This window comes from Haplochromis burtoni, unplaced genomic scaffold (genome assembly GCF_018398535.1).
Source record: "Haplochromis burtoni strain Fernald_Lab_line unplaced genomic scaffold, NCSU_Asbu1 Contig_18, whole genome shotgun sequence".
NCBI lineage: Eukaryota > Metazoa > Chordata > Actinopteri > Cichliformes > Cichlidae > Haplochromis > Haplochromis burtoni.
Genome location: NW_024582379.1, coordinates 3507478 through 3521098, shown reverse-complemented (window position 1 = coordinate 3521098; position 13621 = coordinate 3507478). Strand labels below are relative to the sequence as shown.

The window sequence follows — 13621 nt, the reverse complement described above, 5'->3', positions numbered from 1 at the left end:
GTGACGGTTAGTTTTCCGATCAGATTGTAAGCAGAGATGAAGTGATTCTTATGCTTGCAGTGCTGACCCCGTGTGTATGGGACTGGCGACTGGGCTGACATTGTCTGACGTCTCAGTCGCAGGGCTGCTGGGAATCAGTGAGTCCTCGTCGTATTCTTTGGGCAGTGGAAGTGGAGTGTGTTGCTACAACAGACATAAACAAATAAATGATTTAAATAACTAAAAACTTTTATTACTTATTAAAAAAAAAGGTATGAGAAGCGATATGATGGGTACTGAAAACCTGTGTTTATAGTCACTAAAATTCTAGTTTTACAGGGAATGTTGAGAAGACATTTTGGCAATGACTAAAATTAGGGTTTTATGTCATGTTACAGAAATGCTGAAACAAATGAACCAGTTTACACATTTTAAAACAACATATTTTTTCGTGTATATGAAATATGTCTTATAATAACTCTGAAAGTCACTTACATTTCTTATACTAAATAATATTCACTGCCTTCTTAAAATTATGCGTGGGAATAATTTTTAAAGAGGAAACTTTGACTCTGCCATTGCAGCACTTTGTTCTTTTCTGTTGTAGATTTGCTGCTGTGCTTGGGATCATTGTTTTGTTGCATGACCCAGTTTGGGCCAAGCTTCAGCTGTTGGTCAGATGGCCTCACATTTAACTGTAGAATATGCTGGTATACACATGAATCGATGATGATTTCAATGACTGTAAGTTGCCCAAGGCCGGTGGCCACAAAGCAAGCCCAAATCATCGCCGCTCCACCACCCGCCTGACAGGTGGATAGTCTGACCTTGAGTTGAATTTGCTGGGACGTCTATTCCTGGGAAGACTGATGAGTGTGTTGAATGTTTTCCACAGAATGACCAACTCCAAATTGTTTGGAAATAGCCTCATAACCCTTCCCAGATTGATGTTTAATGACTTTACTCCTGAATGCTAGACCAGAAAACTGCCAAAACCTATGTTTTTATAGAGGTGCTCACACTTACTGATGATCAATTAATCAAGTGCATTTAATTGAAAGCACCTGGCTGCTACTTATGCTCTTAATTCCTATGGAAAATATACGTAAGGGTGTTCTTGTTGTATACCCTTAAACTTGCTTTTTCATATAGCTGTACAATGCAACTATAGGTTGATTCATACTTGATTTTAATAATTACGTTGGCTTTGAATGGGGCCATTTTCAAGAGTAAATAACAGTATAACACATAAAATAGCTATAAAACCTTTTCCCCCTGTTTTTTTCCCCTTTTTTATGCAGGAGCAGAAAGAGGTAGACTAATACTAAAGAGTCTGGCTTTCTCTGCTGCTCCGATTTTGTCATCTGATGATTTTATGAAAGTGCAATAAAAGCATTTACTATTTTAGGTTTTCTGTATCTCAGTGATACTGCTCTGTAGTACCTGATCTATCTCATGTTCTCTCAGGATAACAGGCTCTGGAGAGACACGAGGGATCCGTGGAATGGCTGGCGAATAATTTCTGTTGTAGGAAAAAAGGAAAAAAAAAAAAGTCAGATTTAAGACATTTCTTTGCATCTCCTCCCAAGTGTTCATCCTGGTGTTTAATGTGTGTGTGTCTATGGTGCAACCCCTACGATCCATCCACCTATTAGCTTAAGGTTACTAGCTTGGCTCTCTCCCCTGCTTCCCCGACCAGCCCCCCTTACGCTGTGCCCAGCCCTCTCTCGTACTCCAGTGATTTCTTGGGGGAGAGGAAATCGTCATCATGGTCTTTCATGTCATCCATCTTCATGTACCTGGCCCCTTCTGTCCCCAAGAGCTCCTCTCCTTCAGAGAACAACATGCCAAAGAGAGCGAACAGACCGTGGTCAGGTTGGTGAAACAGCATCAGAGAAAGAGAGAAAGAAGAGAACAGGGTTGTTAACCAGCTGTGAGAAGTGTTAGACAACATGATATCCCAGCTGATGGCTCTGCTATGTGGTGGTTAGACTGGTGAAATGAAACATCGGTGAAAATGATCTGGCCTTATTGTAGTGAGTCAGCAGCACAAACACAAATATATTTTTATCCAGGATACAATAGTAGAATTAAAGCTGCACAGTTGTTCCCACTTTTTGAATAGAAAGGAGTAGATGAAACATTTTCTCCACACAAAACTGGAATTTAAGGGAAATTGTGAAAAAGATGAAATATATGACACACTGGTGGAAAAAACTAAACACAAAGGGATGTGAGAACATGGTTTGAGTGGGAATTTTTTAAAGGACCCAAAAAAGTTGCCTTTCACTGAGAATCTTCTCTTTTCTAACTTGGAGAAACACTGCTAACTGTAGCAACAGAGAAATGGATCAAGCTTTTGGAAATTTGTTTCGGAATAGGAAAAAAGGCATCCATTATTCTGACCGGATTCATTTTTATATGTTTTTGACTAAAAAGCAAAAAAAGGTTTTGTTAAGTGAACTCTAATTTTGAAATCATCACTGAGAGTCATGAACTGATTGTATGAGATGATCATCCCGTGCCTTGTTATCAGGGAGGGAAAGACAAGAACTAACTCTAAGTTGAAGGAAGTGTTTTCCATGTCAGAATCCTTTAAGCTACTCCCAACAATAACGGAGAGGAGAAATAATCTTTTATTATTAAGTACAAGTCCTGGATTTAGGACATGACAAAGAGATTGAATGCATCGCCTGACAACAGCAGCCTGTTAAGAATTGAGACCATCAGTAAAACCTTTTTGTACCAGTTTGGGGAGAGCACTTAAGTGATATTCAGGAGAGGTCACTATGTGGGTAAAAGTACTGTTATCAAATAGATAAATAATTGACCAGTACAAGAATAATGCGATATGCAGAAACCAAAAAACATCTATGGATGTAATAAATGGACAACAAACTGTTAAAAACGGGTTGTTAAAACTACAAGCATATATTCACTTATAATAAAGGGTTAGGCTATAAAATGCCTGCAGTAATCAACAATCTGCTGTTATTATCAAATAAAAACCAGTAAGCAGTAAATTCGACTTCTATTAAACAAAATTGCTACCCCTCTGGCTTTGGAATTAAAAGCTGAGTGAAAGACATCACCCACTCATCGACACCGGAGACTAATGGGATCTCTAATGGGAACGAGATGTCAGCATTTAAGTGTTTCAGATGAGAGAATACCTTTGACAGTCTAGCTGGATTGTTCATACCTTTAATATTCAAGCTCAGGGGCCTGATACAAGATTCAGCATCTGGGTTTTAAGGTGTTAATTTAAGGTGTCACAAGAATGGGGACAAGGCAAAGAGGGGGAAATGAGCAACATAATTCCTTGATGGGGTTGTGTTTATGGCTAATTGTTGGACAAAAGATGTGACGTAGGATGAAAGGAGAAAAAAACGTATTACTGGAATAAACAGTGAAGTGGCCTGAATTAAATGGAAGAAAGTTTCAGTTGTTTTTACTACCTACTATAAAGAATTATGATTTTTACAGTGGGTTCAATGTAGGAATTAAAAATAAAATTGACATTCTGTCAATTAACAAAAACTTGTTTATAATTATAGGAGAGACTGCGCAATGAGCTAATGAGCTTTCTTACAATTTAAGCCCCAAACAGCATTTCGTTATCATGTGGAAAAACTGAGATGTATTCTTATATTAAAATATCTCAGGGTGTGGTTAAACTTCTTCACTCCTCTGAGCCACGAAAGATCAGAGCGGGCTGCATGTGGCCTCCAATGTAAAATGAGTCTCACATCCTTGCTCTAACAGAACACTTCTGCTCCTATAGCTGATCAAATTGCTGGTGAGGACAATAATAATAAACCATCTTATACTATAATATGGGAAATATGGGTGGAGTCACTGCTACAGAGAGCCGATCTGAGGACATCAACAATACAGCAGGACACTGTGGGCAGCTGATTCAGATTAACTGATCTTTACTACATCTGAATAAAAAGATAAAAATGTGCTCTTGACTTTGGAAAAGTTCATAAAATCCAGCTAGAGACAACACTGTTACTGATGAGCAGAGGGTGCATCAGAGCACGGAGCAGCATAATTTAATTTCTAACATTTTAGACAGCCGCTGCTTCAGAGAGTGATGCTGGAGGCGATTTGCTCTAAAAGAGATGAACACAAACACAGAGACAAGCAGAACAACAGAATTTCACTCCACGTATAACACCAACAGTGCAAGTTGCTCTCTGCTGTCCTTAGAACAAAGCACATATCTAGAAGTGAATTGAGGTGCTCTTCAGTTACTTACCCCCCAAAACAGGCGATAATGTTAAAGTGTTAATCAGCATCAAATGGAAATCTTCCCCGTGTGCGTGAATTAGTGACTGCAGCAGCCTGTGTGTCTGCATGAGGTCCCAGAGCCACAGTGATGTCGTAGTTATCATTACACCACGTTTGACTCCATGAGTGCGCTACCCACAGGTTCACAAGTTAGCTCATGTCCTGCGTATCCTCTGTCTTGTGTGCCATGCATGTGTTGAGTAGGCGAAGCAGTCTGCTAATATCAGTTTACCAATCCGGATGTGAGATGTGTCTTTAAGACGGCGACTCAGCTACTTTCTATATTTAGAGCCACACTGACAAACTGTTGGTTGAATTATCAGGGGCCTAAAAATATCAAGACATGATATCCCATGACATTATTGTCAGCGGTATTGTAAACTTCAGGCGTTAAACCTGAGAAACCTTAAACCTGTCATAAGTGATTTTTTTTTGGGCCACACGGGGGCAGCAGAAAATAGCTGTGACCTGACCAACGGTTCATCTGTGACACGACACAACCATAGCATTTTTTTTATCCTGCTTTTCTTTTTACTCCGCTCATAATTCTACGTCCTCTGCTTAATCATGCGCGTAAATGTCTTTTTGTTTAATAGCTCCGTAGCTAACAGTATTCTGCAAAAGTCTCAAGCTATCTCTCATTTCCTTATATTCTGCTTCCAAGTTTCTAAAGTGGTCTTGAACAGTAGTTAGGAGTAGGAACTTTATTTGATTCTATTTTTTAAGCCACTGATGTGGGTTGGAAGAAGTGGAGGACAAGCCTAAAAAACTACCTATAGGAGTGAAGAGTAGCTGAAAGTCAAGTCCTTAAGTGACATGAAAAGATCCAGCAAAGAGCTGACACAAGACCTGAGAGACGCATCTGACCCTTCAGGTGATTCATCTACTGTTCACCTGAACAACACGTCGTATGGAGTGATGACATTTTTGGGCTCTATGTATGTACGGAAGACAGGAGATATGATCCTGAGAGTCTGGATCCATCCGTAAAACACGGTGGAGGCTCTGTCATGGTTTGGGGCTGCATTTCAGGTAGTAGTGTTAGTCAACAGAAAAGTACTATCAAATTTTGATCCACCATGCAGTACTCTCTGAAAACACCTGATTTTCAGCATGACAATGATCTAAAACACAGAAGTGAAAAAAAGGCAGCCAACATCCAAATAAGAGTTTTGAATGTCCTAGTTAGAGATATGACAAGGGAGCTGCCTATGAGAGTTCAGGCTGTGTCAAAGAATAAAGGTGGTAATACCAAATACTGAGCAATTGTAACAAGCTTGAAAATCAAACTCTGTTTTTGCCTTATATACCGTATATTACACATACAACAAGCTGGCAAAGCAAACCATTAGCTGAAAGTGACTCTAACCATGAGGGCAACAGTGGTGTGATAATTATAAGCAACTCCTTTTAGAACCTGGTCATGTGACATATTATTAATGCTAATAGTCCTTTGAGCATTTCTAAGAATCTCTAAGCCCCCAACCCAACAACCAATCAGCCAGCAAACACAGGTCACATGACAGAAACACAAGACAGTAATAAACGATGCAATACATAGAGGCAGATTCACATGGCAATACGGTTACAGTCACACATGTTTCAAATGAATATTAAAAATATGTATATATGACACTAAAATCTAAGTTATTAAAACTCACAAAGAAGGTTTTTTTTGTGTTTTCCTAACTAAAGATTTATATTTGATTTAATATTATTAACAATGAAGGGCTTATGTCAAAGACACCTGGAGAGTCAGAGAATGAGCGTGTTAGCACTGGGACATATCGAGGTTACAGACATGGGTGCTATGGGTGCATGCCAGTGAGAAACCAGAGCCACCACCACAGAGGGGAACGAAGGAGAGAGAGAAAAGCAGTGGCACAAAGATGGCGTGAGTCTGAAATGGAGCCACACACGTAAGAAACAGACATTCATACCTAATGTTAGCTGTGCAATTCCTAAAAAAAAAAAAAAAAAGAGCAAAAGGCAAAAAAATGAGTCGTGAGGGGAAAAATGTTTACATCATCAAACAGTTACAGTGTTCCTGCTGTTTTATTTCAGTGATAATAATGATAATACCTTCATCCTCAGACACATCCAGTATTTCATCCACTGTCTCTGGGAAACTCATGCGATGTTTCTCTGTGGTCGTCTTTTGAGCATGGAGAAAAGAAAACAGTTACCGACAACAGCAAAAGGGAAGGTTGAACTTTTCATACAATATGTTCCCATGTGATTATCACCACCCCTTTTCTGAACATCTCACCATGGAAACTGTCTCCTCAGTGACAAGTTTTAGGACGTCGATCACCGAGATGTAGCCTAACCTCTTCGCGATAGCCAGAGCTGACGTGCCATGCTAAAAGAGAGAGAGTGGGACATCGATGAACACCAAACTTTACGAATGAGGATGACGAAGAGATAATCGCACTCACTGTAGTGGTCTCATTGGGCTGGGCGCCATGCTTCAGCAACAGTGTCACAATATCCGTGTGTCCCTGTTGGGCTGCCTGATGCAGAGGAGTGTAACCAAGCTGTGAGAGAAAAAATACACAAAAGTGTAAAAGTCGGTGTAAACACTAGAATTTCTGTGAGATTTCTAAAGACCACGTTCACGGTAGTCAACAAAAGCTAAATTAAGCCAGATGTGAAAAAACACAGACTTATGAACCAAACGGAAATAAAATAAAACTTACATACGTACATACAAAACTAATAAAAATAAAATGAAAATATTGTAGGAATGTTTTGTCAGTTTGCTTAAATTTGTGATGAGCCTTGATGCCTGAGTTTACTGAGACTGAGACATTACTGTAAGTGATGTAAAAGAAAAATACCCACTACATTATATTAAAAAATAAAGGAAAAGCTTAACATTTTAAGCAAAAATAGACTGCAACGAGCAGCCAACTGAGAAAAAAAACCAAAGAACGTCATATGTGAAAAAGCTGATTAGTCAGTTCATTGCAGCCCTACAGTACATCCCACCTTTTCTTATAGTTGCTTTTTTCCTCTAGCATCTTCATATGAATATGGATAAACGCACACCAGCTTGAAACAGTTACTCTATGTATTACAGCAAACCATGTTTTCAAAAATTTATTCCCTTATGAGCAAAAAACTCCTCTATGTCCTATTAAATCATTTTACACTAACAGCTGGGAAACCCAGCCATCACGAGCTGTGTGTTAACACACTGTAACCGTGGTTACTGACAGACTGTACTGAAGCTCTATGACTCATTCCCATCCGGCTTTAGCTGTAGTTTTCGTCCAGAGCCAGAGGGAGGCACTCACCCTTGTTTTGCTGTTCACGTTGGCTTGTTGCTGCAGGAGGAACTTCACCATCTTGATGTTGCCATAGTGACAAGCTACATGGAGTGGGGTGTAGCCCATCTGAAAGTGGAGAAAACACAGTGAAGGTCGTAACCGGGATCGTAATGATCCCACATGGAGGTTGAGTGTTTTATGAAAAATGTTTTAGAACTGCATACTATGTTTTTGAAATGGTTAAAGTGTTTCAAGAAAAGAAGATTGATTCAAAAATTGATACAAAAAAAAATTATTTTAGGAATTAACAAACAGCGATTGGACCAAAATATAACCAGACAAATCAAAGCTACTCAGACATTTTCTCTTTCAGCTCAAAGACAAAACACCGCGTGACGAAAAGGTCTTACCCGTGTTGCGGCATAGACTGACGCGCCCTGCTTCACCAAGATATCAGCGATTCCAACGTGTCCTTCCTGTGCCACCAGGTGGAGGGGTGTTAACCCACTCTGTTTGTCAGGGTGAAAAGACAAAGGTCAAAAACAGCAAAAACAACATAGACTATAGTTTATTTTACAGTAACATTTCTTTCATTTTTTAAATTTTATCTGTCTTTGCCTTGTTGCCGAGGTTGACGTTGGCCTGTTTGGAGATGAGCAGGGACACCATGTCAGGCCTTCCTTCCTGTGAGGCCAGGTGGAGAGGTGTGACACCCTGTAGTGACTCAGCATTGGCTGATGCTCCATACTGCAGCAGGCTGTTGGCCACCTCCACCTGGTTCTGCTTGGATGCTATATGTAGGGCAGTGTAGCCATTCTAGAAAACAGATGTGGTTTTCTTTTAGAATGACATGAATTCACACACAATACTAAACCATCTGCCTGACCTTGTGTCTATATACGTGTATTTTTAATTTGATTTACCCTGGCTGCACTGTGTGGTGATCCTCCTTTGCTAACAAGAAGGTTAACAACATCCAGGTTGTTGTGATGTACAGCAACGTGCAGCGGAGTGAGACCATTCTGTAGAAAGGGATTCAAACATTAATCAGACTGTGGTAGTTCAAACAAGGATTTATTTAGTTCTTCTTCCAAACAGTCAAGCCCATTATGATTTCCTCACTTTTCCGGCAGCATTTGGGTTGGCTCCTCTTTCCAGAAGCAGCTCTGCTACGTCCACCTTCCCATACTTGGAGGCCACATGGAGTGGAGTGAAGCCTTTCTGCAGACGCACCAACAGGAAAGTGTATAAAACATCAGTTAGGGGTTTTTAGCATTTGGGCAGACAGTTTAAAATTTCACAGCAGAAGGTTGAGCAGGAAGTCTTTACCTTGGTCATCTTAGTCTGTTGAGCCTCCATGTCCAGGAGGATGCGTACAGTTTGCACATGACCTTCCCGGGCAGCGATATGCAGAGGTGTGTGTCCTGCTGTGGTGGTGGAGTTGGGGTTGGCCTTTTGCTCCAGCAGAAGCTTCACTAGCTCCTTGTGGCCCATCCGAGCTGCACAGTGCAGGGGTGTCTGGTCATCCTGTACAGAAGGGAAATTAGCATGTGGATGCAAAACTTGGTCAGCTTCATCTGCCGGTATTCGTGTATCACATTTATTTACAGGACGTTTATGCTTCGGTGTGTAACATCTCTACCTTGGCTTTGGCGTCCACTGGGGCTCCATTCTGCAATAAAAACTCTGCCACCTCATAGTGTCCTGCCCGGGATGCCATATGGAGAGGTGTTTCCACTTTCTGTTCACACACAAACCAAAGAGTCAAATCAATAATGCTCTCAGGAATATGAATTGGTTATTTGAGTTGGACTTGAAATTTCAGTTAGGTACCCACCACATTAGAAGCACTGGGAGAAGCACCTTTCTGCAGCAGGATCTTCACAATGTTGAGATGACCCATAAATGATGCTACGTGCAAAGGGGTTAAGCCGGACTATAAAAAAGGGAGCACAGGATTACAAGAATTAGAAATGATCTTGGGGACTTATTAAATCATCTATATAACTTCACATCTATCTATTTGAACTGTTCTTACCTCAGTCACAGCCTCTAATGATGCCGAGTGTTTGAGCAGGAGATCCATCACACGCATGTGGTTCTTTTTACAAGCAATATGCAAAGGGGTAAAGCCGTTCTGTGAAAGCAAACAGTTATCATTACTACCAAGGTAAAGAGCAACTTTGACTCGTATGACTTAATAAGCTGATCTGGCCTTATTAGAGTATGTTTGTCACTAACCAGAGCCCGAGAGTTGGGTTTGGCCCCTTTGTCCAGCAATACTTTGGCCATACGGTGGTGACCGCAGTGTGCCGCCACATGCAGAGGGGTGAGGTGGTCCAGTGTGATGTCATCAATCTCTGCGTTGTACTGTAGAAGCTGTTTGACGCAGTCCATGTGGTCGCCCTGCGCTGCCATGTGGATTGGAGACAGGCCATTCTGCAAAATAAATAAATAGATAGATAAATAAATATGTTGATTCTTTATTATCTCCAATGGCAGGAAGAAATTTTTCAGATTAAAAACAGAAAATTAAAAAAAAAAGCTCCCAGATTTGTACTTATGACCAAACGAAAGAGTGAAATTCAGAAACACTGTAAGTCATGCTGAAGCAACAGCTTCTCAAACCAAAGCAGGTATGTTGGGCACACATGTCCTCTCTCTTCACATTTCATTTACAAATATAAAAGGCAAGACCACAACCATTACCCCACTCATCAAAATACATCAATTTAGATAGTATGCCACAGTAAGCCAAAGGATTGAGTCTTTCACAATCAGTTGAAAAGATGACGGTTTTTGAATTCTTTCCTGTCTTACTGTTAAAAATAAAACCTTTAAGAGACTTAAAGAATTTTCTTGACGCCTGTAGGGGTTTACCTTAGTCTTTGCATTAATGGGGGCTCCATGGTCCAGCAGGATTTCTATAATCCTAACATGGCCATTTCTTGCTGCACAGTGCAGAGGAGTCAGCTCATCCTAGAGGGGAGTGATTGTTAGTGATTTAGTTAATGAACCATCTAAGTAGGACAATACAGTCAGAGCTTTGGAAACACTAAAGCTTTGAGATGAGAGCTTTGGAAACCTTGGTCTTGGCATCAATCTGAGCCCCTCTGTCCAGGAGGAGTCGGACCATGATCACGTTACCCCGTCTGGATGCAATGTGCAGAGGGGTGATACCGTTCTGTAGAATAGACACAGATGAGCTTAGACAAAAAACTAAAAGAACAGAGAGCAAGTCATGTGACTGACCTTCAGTGACAATTAGTTTTCCCCTACCTTTGGGGTGAAGTTGACATTGGCTCCTCTATTGAGCAGCAGTTGAGCTACGTTCAAGTTTTCATAGTGCGCAGCAATGTGGAGGGGTGTGAATCCAGTCTGCAGGGACACATAAGGTTAACACCATGCTACTTTCATTCCCTTTGCACTTAAGAAACAAACAGCTAAAACACACCAATTACAGACATTCCTGTTCCATTCTGTACACACACACACCTTGCTTAGCACATCAGGATTGGGGTCGTTCTGCAGAAGCACTGCGGCTGTGCGTGTATCATCGTTACGTGCAGCAATGTGCAGCGCAGGGAGGCGGACCTTTCCTTTGGTGCCATAGTTGATGAGCAGGGCTACAACATTTTCATGCCCCTGCTGAAGAGCCACGGCGAGAGGAGTGAATCCATCCTGCAACACACCGGAGAGAACCAGAAGAGAGGTTGACTCATGGAAGGAAAATGAGAGCGATGTAAGGAGAGAGGCTAATGAGAACAAAAACGGAATGAAAACACAGCGGGTGTGGATCAGCAGAGATAGGACTGAGCAATTTGGGCGATAACTCTTCAAAAATGTCTCTCAGCTTAGTGGTACCTCAGTTGGAATGCTCTGATTGGCTCCGTTCTCCAGAAGAAACTTCACAACCTCTAGATGGTTTTCTTGTGCAGCCATGTAGAGTGGAGTGAAACCCTTCTGTCTCAGAAAGACACAACAGGTACGCACACACCCACAACAGCAGCAGAGCAGACACACAAGCACAGCAACAGAGAGACAGTCACAGATGCACACACAGAGATGTAGACAGAGAGGGAACAGCAACACACAGAAATATTGGAACAGAGACACATGTTAACAGATGGAATTGCAATAGTTACTACAGTGGTTTCACAATAGTTAGCCTGAAGAGAAGCCTCTGTGGATTCAGTGACGACTGCTTTGAAAGGCAGCTCTGTCTCACCTGCGACTGAGCGTTGACATTGGCCCCATAGTTAACCAGCTCTTGGACCACCTGCTCCTGCCCTGCCAGGGCTGCGATGTGCAGGGCCGTGTTCCCTTTCTGGTAAAACACAGAAACATGAGAACACAAGCAAACATTTACACGAAATATTACAGGTGAATTCAAAGTGCAAAGTGTTGTTTTTTTTTTTGAGAACTGGCAGCATTACAAGGTGTTAAGTTATCTGTATTGGTGTTGTTCCTGCATCATCACAATAATGTTGCATCAGCATTGCAACTGACCAGTCACGCTGTTGTGATGTCATAGCTTCGCAGTGTGTTAAAAAAAAAGCGAAGAAAAACATTTCTTTAATTTTATAAAATTCTCTTCCAGAACAAATGGTAAGCATTTGTTTACCATTTGTTACCATCCAGAACAAATGGTAAGCATTTGTTTACCATTTGTTACCATCCAGAACAAATGGTAAGCATTTGTTCTTTATTACTTTGTACAACATAAAAAGAAATATTATCAAGTTAGGTTTGCTGTTTACCAAATTTTGGTTACTAGGTTTGGTTTGCTTGTGATAGTATTTCATAGCATTAGCTAACTTCTTGGCTAATGCTAACTAAACTAATCAGACAGCATTATTGGTTGGTTGGGTTGCAGTGTTGATCCTGGGCCAACGTTATGATGATGATGCAGGAATAACACAAACGCATGGATGTCAGCTTGTGCTCATTACGACTATAAAAGATCAGACATTAAAACATTTTTTGACAGGAGCAGCATGTTCCTGCAGTCCTAGCTGGTTCATCACCAACCTCACAGCAGCAAATGACTCAAGGAAGAGTCTTCTTGTCTCAAAACATTAGGCATGTTTCCGAGAAATGTATCTGATATTAAAGCATCTATGATTTTTTTTCTTTTTTCTCCACAAGTGATTTTTGAGGGGTTAAGGTTGCAACACTTATTTTTACCTTCGTGGTGGTTTCCAGTACGATCCCATTATGGAGTAACTCCAGCACCATTTTGACGTGGCCTTCTTTTGAGGCCAGATGAAGCCCATTGAGCCCATTCTGAATGAAAGGGAGAGAAGAGTAGACCTCACACTGAAGGGTCCTACACACACTAAGAGCAGTTTCCTCTAATGAAAAAAATAAACCAAACAGACAGTATATATATATATACACACAAACACTTGAAGACCATGCCAACTGACACTGTTATCACAGTGACTGAATCACTCACAAACCATAGCATGCACATACTTACACTGGACACCATGCATGCGGTACTCTCAGAATCAGAGTGGCCATTAGCAAAAACACTGTCTACAGGGATGAAAATCAAGATGAAAAATCTTTCATTTGATTAATGATCATGAAAGGAGGAGGGTGACGGGAGGGAGATGGCAGGCCGCTGGTCTCGTGGCCGGGAAGAATACGAGCCGTGTGGGATAGGTCTGACCTCACACAGCCTTCCTTCAGCCGCACAGGACATGTGAGGTTGGACCTTTCCCACACCACTGATATTATTCCTCTGAGTGGAGAGACCACAGCACACCATCACTCTACTGCAGACAAAGGAGGGAAGAAAAGGGGGGAGGTAGGTAAAAAAGGTAAAAATAAAAATCAAGACAAAAAGGAGGCGAGTTAGAAACAGTAGATAAACAGGCAAAGAGAGATGGCAGTGGAGGATCAGTTAGACTGAGAGGGACAGGGAGGGAAGAAAATATAGTGAGGGAGGGGCTGGAGTGAGGCAGCGTGCTGGCGAGTGAGCCATGGCAGAGGTATCCACACAAAGAAGGAACAGTTAAGCCTCCACCTGGCCAAACTCCCACCATACTGACTCAAACTGTCACACA

At 41.3% G+C, this 13621-nt stretch overlaps 1 protein-coding gene across 15 annotated transcripts in view; it reads right to left on the bottom strand.

Annotated features, from left to right (window-relative positions):
• ank1a (ankyrin 1, erythrocytic a) overlaps nt 1–13621 on the bottom strand; it is an 84128-nt gene that overhangs the window by 18199 nt on the left and 52308 nt on the right. For 10 of the 15 annotated variants that reach the window (XM_014331734.2, XM_014331739.2, XM_014331760.2 and 7 more), the window contains 24 exons: nt 12735–12833; nt 11776–11874; nt 11412–11510; nt 11043–11228; nt 10827–10925; nt 10633–10731; nt 10428–10526; nt 9789–9986; nt 9586–9684; nt 9385–9483; nt 9190–9288; nt 8877–9074; nt 8670–8768; nt 8471–8569; nt 8166–8363; nt 7958–8056; nt 7575–7673; nt 6714–6812; nt 6545–6637; nt 6358–6430; nt 6216–6236; nt 1689–1809; nt 1423–1501; nt 68–183 (listed from right to left, as the gene is read on the bottom strand). In XM_014331734.2, coding sequence (XP_014187220.1) covers nt 68–183; nt 1423–1501; nt 1689–1809; nt 6216–6236; nt 6358–6430; nt 6545–6637; nt 6714–6812; nt 7575–7673; nt 7958–8056; nt 8166–8363; nt 8471–8569; nt 8670–8768; nt 8877–9074; nt 9190–9288; nt 9385–9483; nt 9586–9684; nt 9789–9986; nt 10428–10526; nt 10633–10731; nt 10827–10925; nt 11043–11228; nt 11412–11510; nt 11776–11874; nt 12735–12833 — 2669 coding nt within the window. The remainder of the gene's footprint in view (nt 1–67; nt 184–1422; nt 1502–1688; nt 1810–6215; nt 6237–6357; nt 6431–6544; nt 6638–6713; nt 6813–7574; nt 7674–7957; nt 8057–8165; nt 8364–8470; nt 8570–8669; nt 8769–8876; nt 9075–9189; nt 9289–9384; nt 9484–9585; nt 9685–9788; nt 9987–10427; nt 10527–10632; nt 10732–10826; nt 10926–11042; nt 11229–11411; nt 11511–11775; nt 11875–12734; nt 12834–13621) is intronic. The other 5 variants (XM_014331743.2, XM_014331746.2, XM_014331741.2 and 2 more) reach the window with 5 other exon arrangements.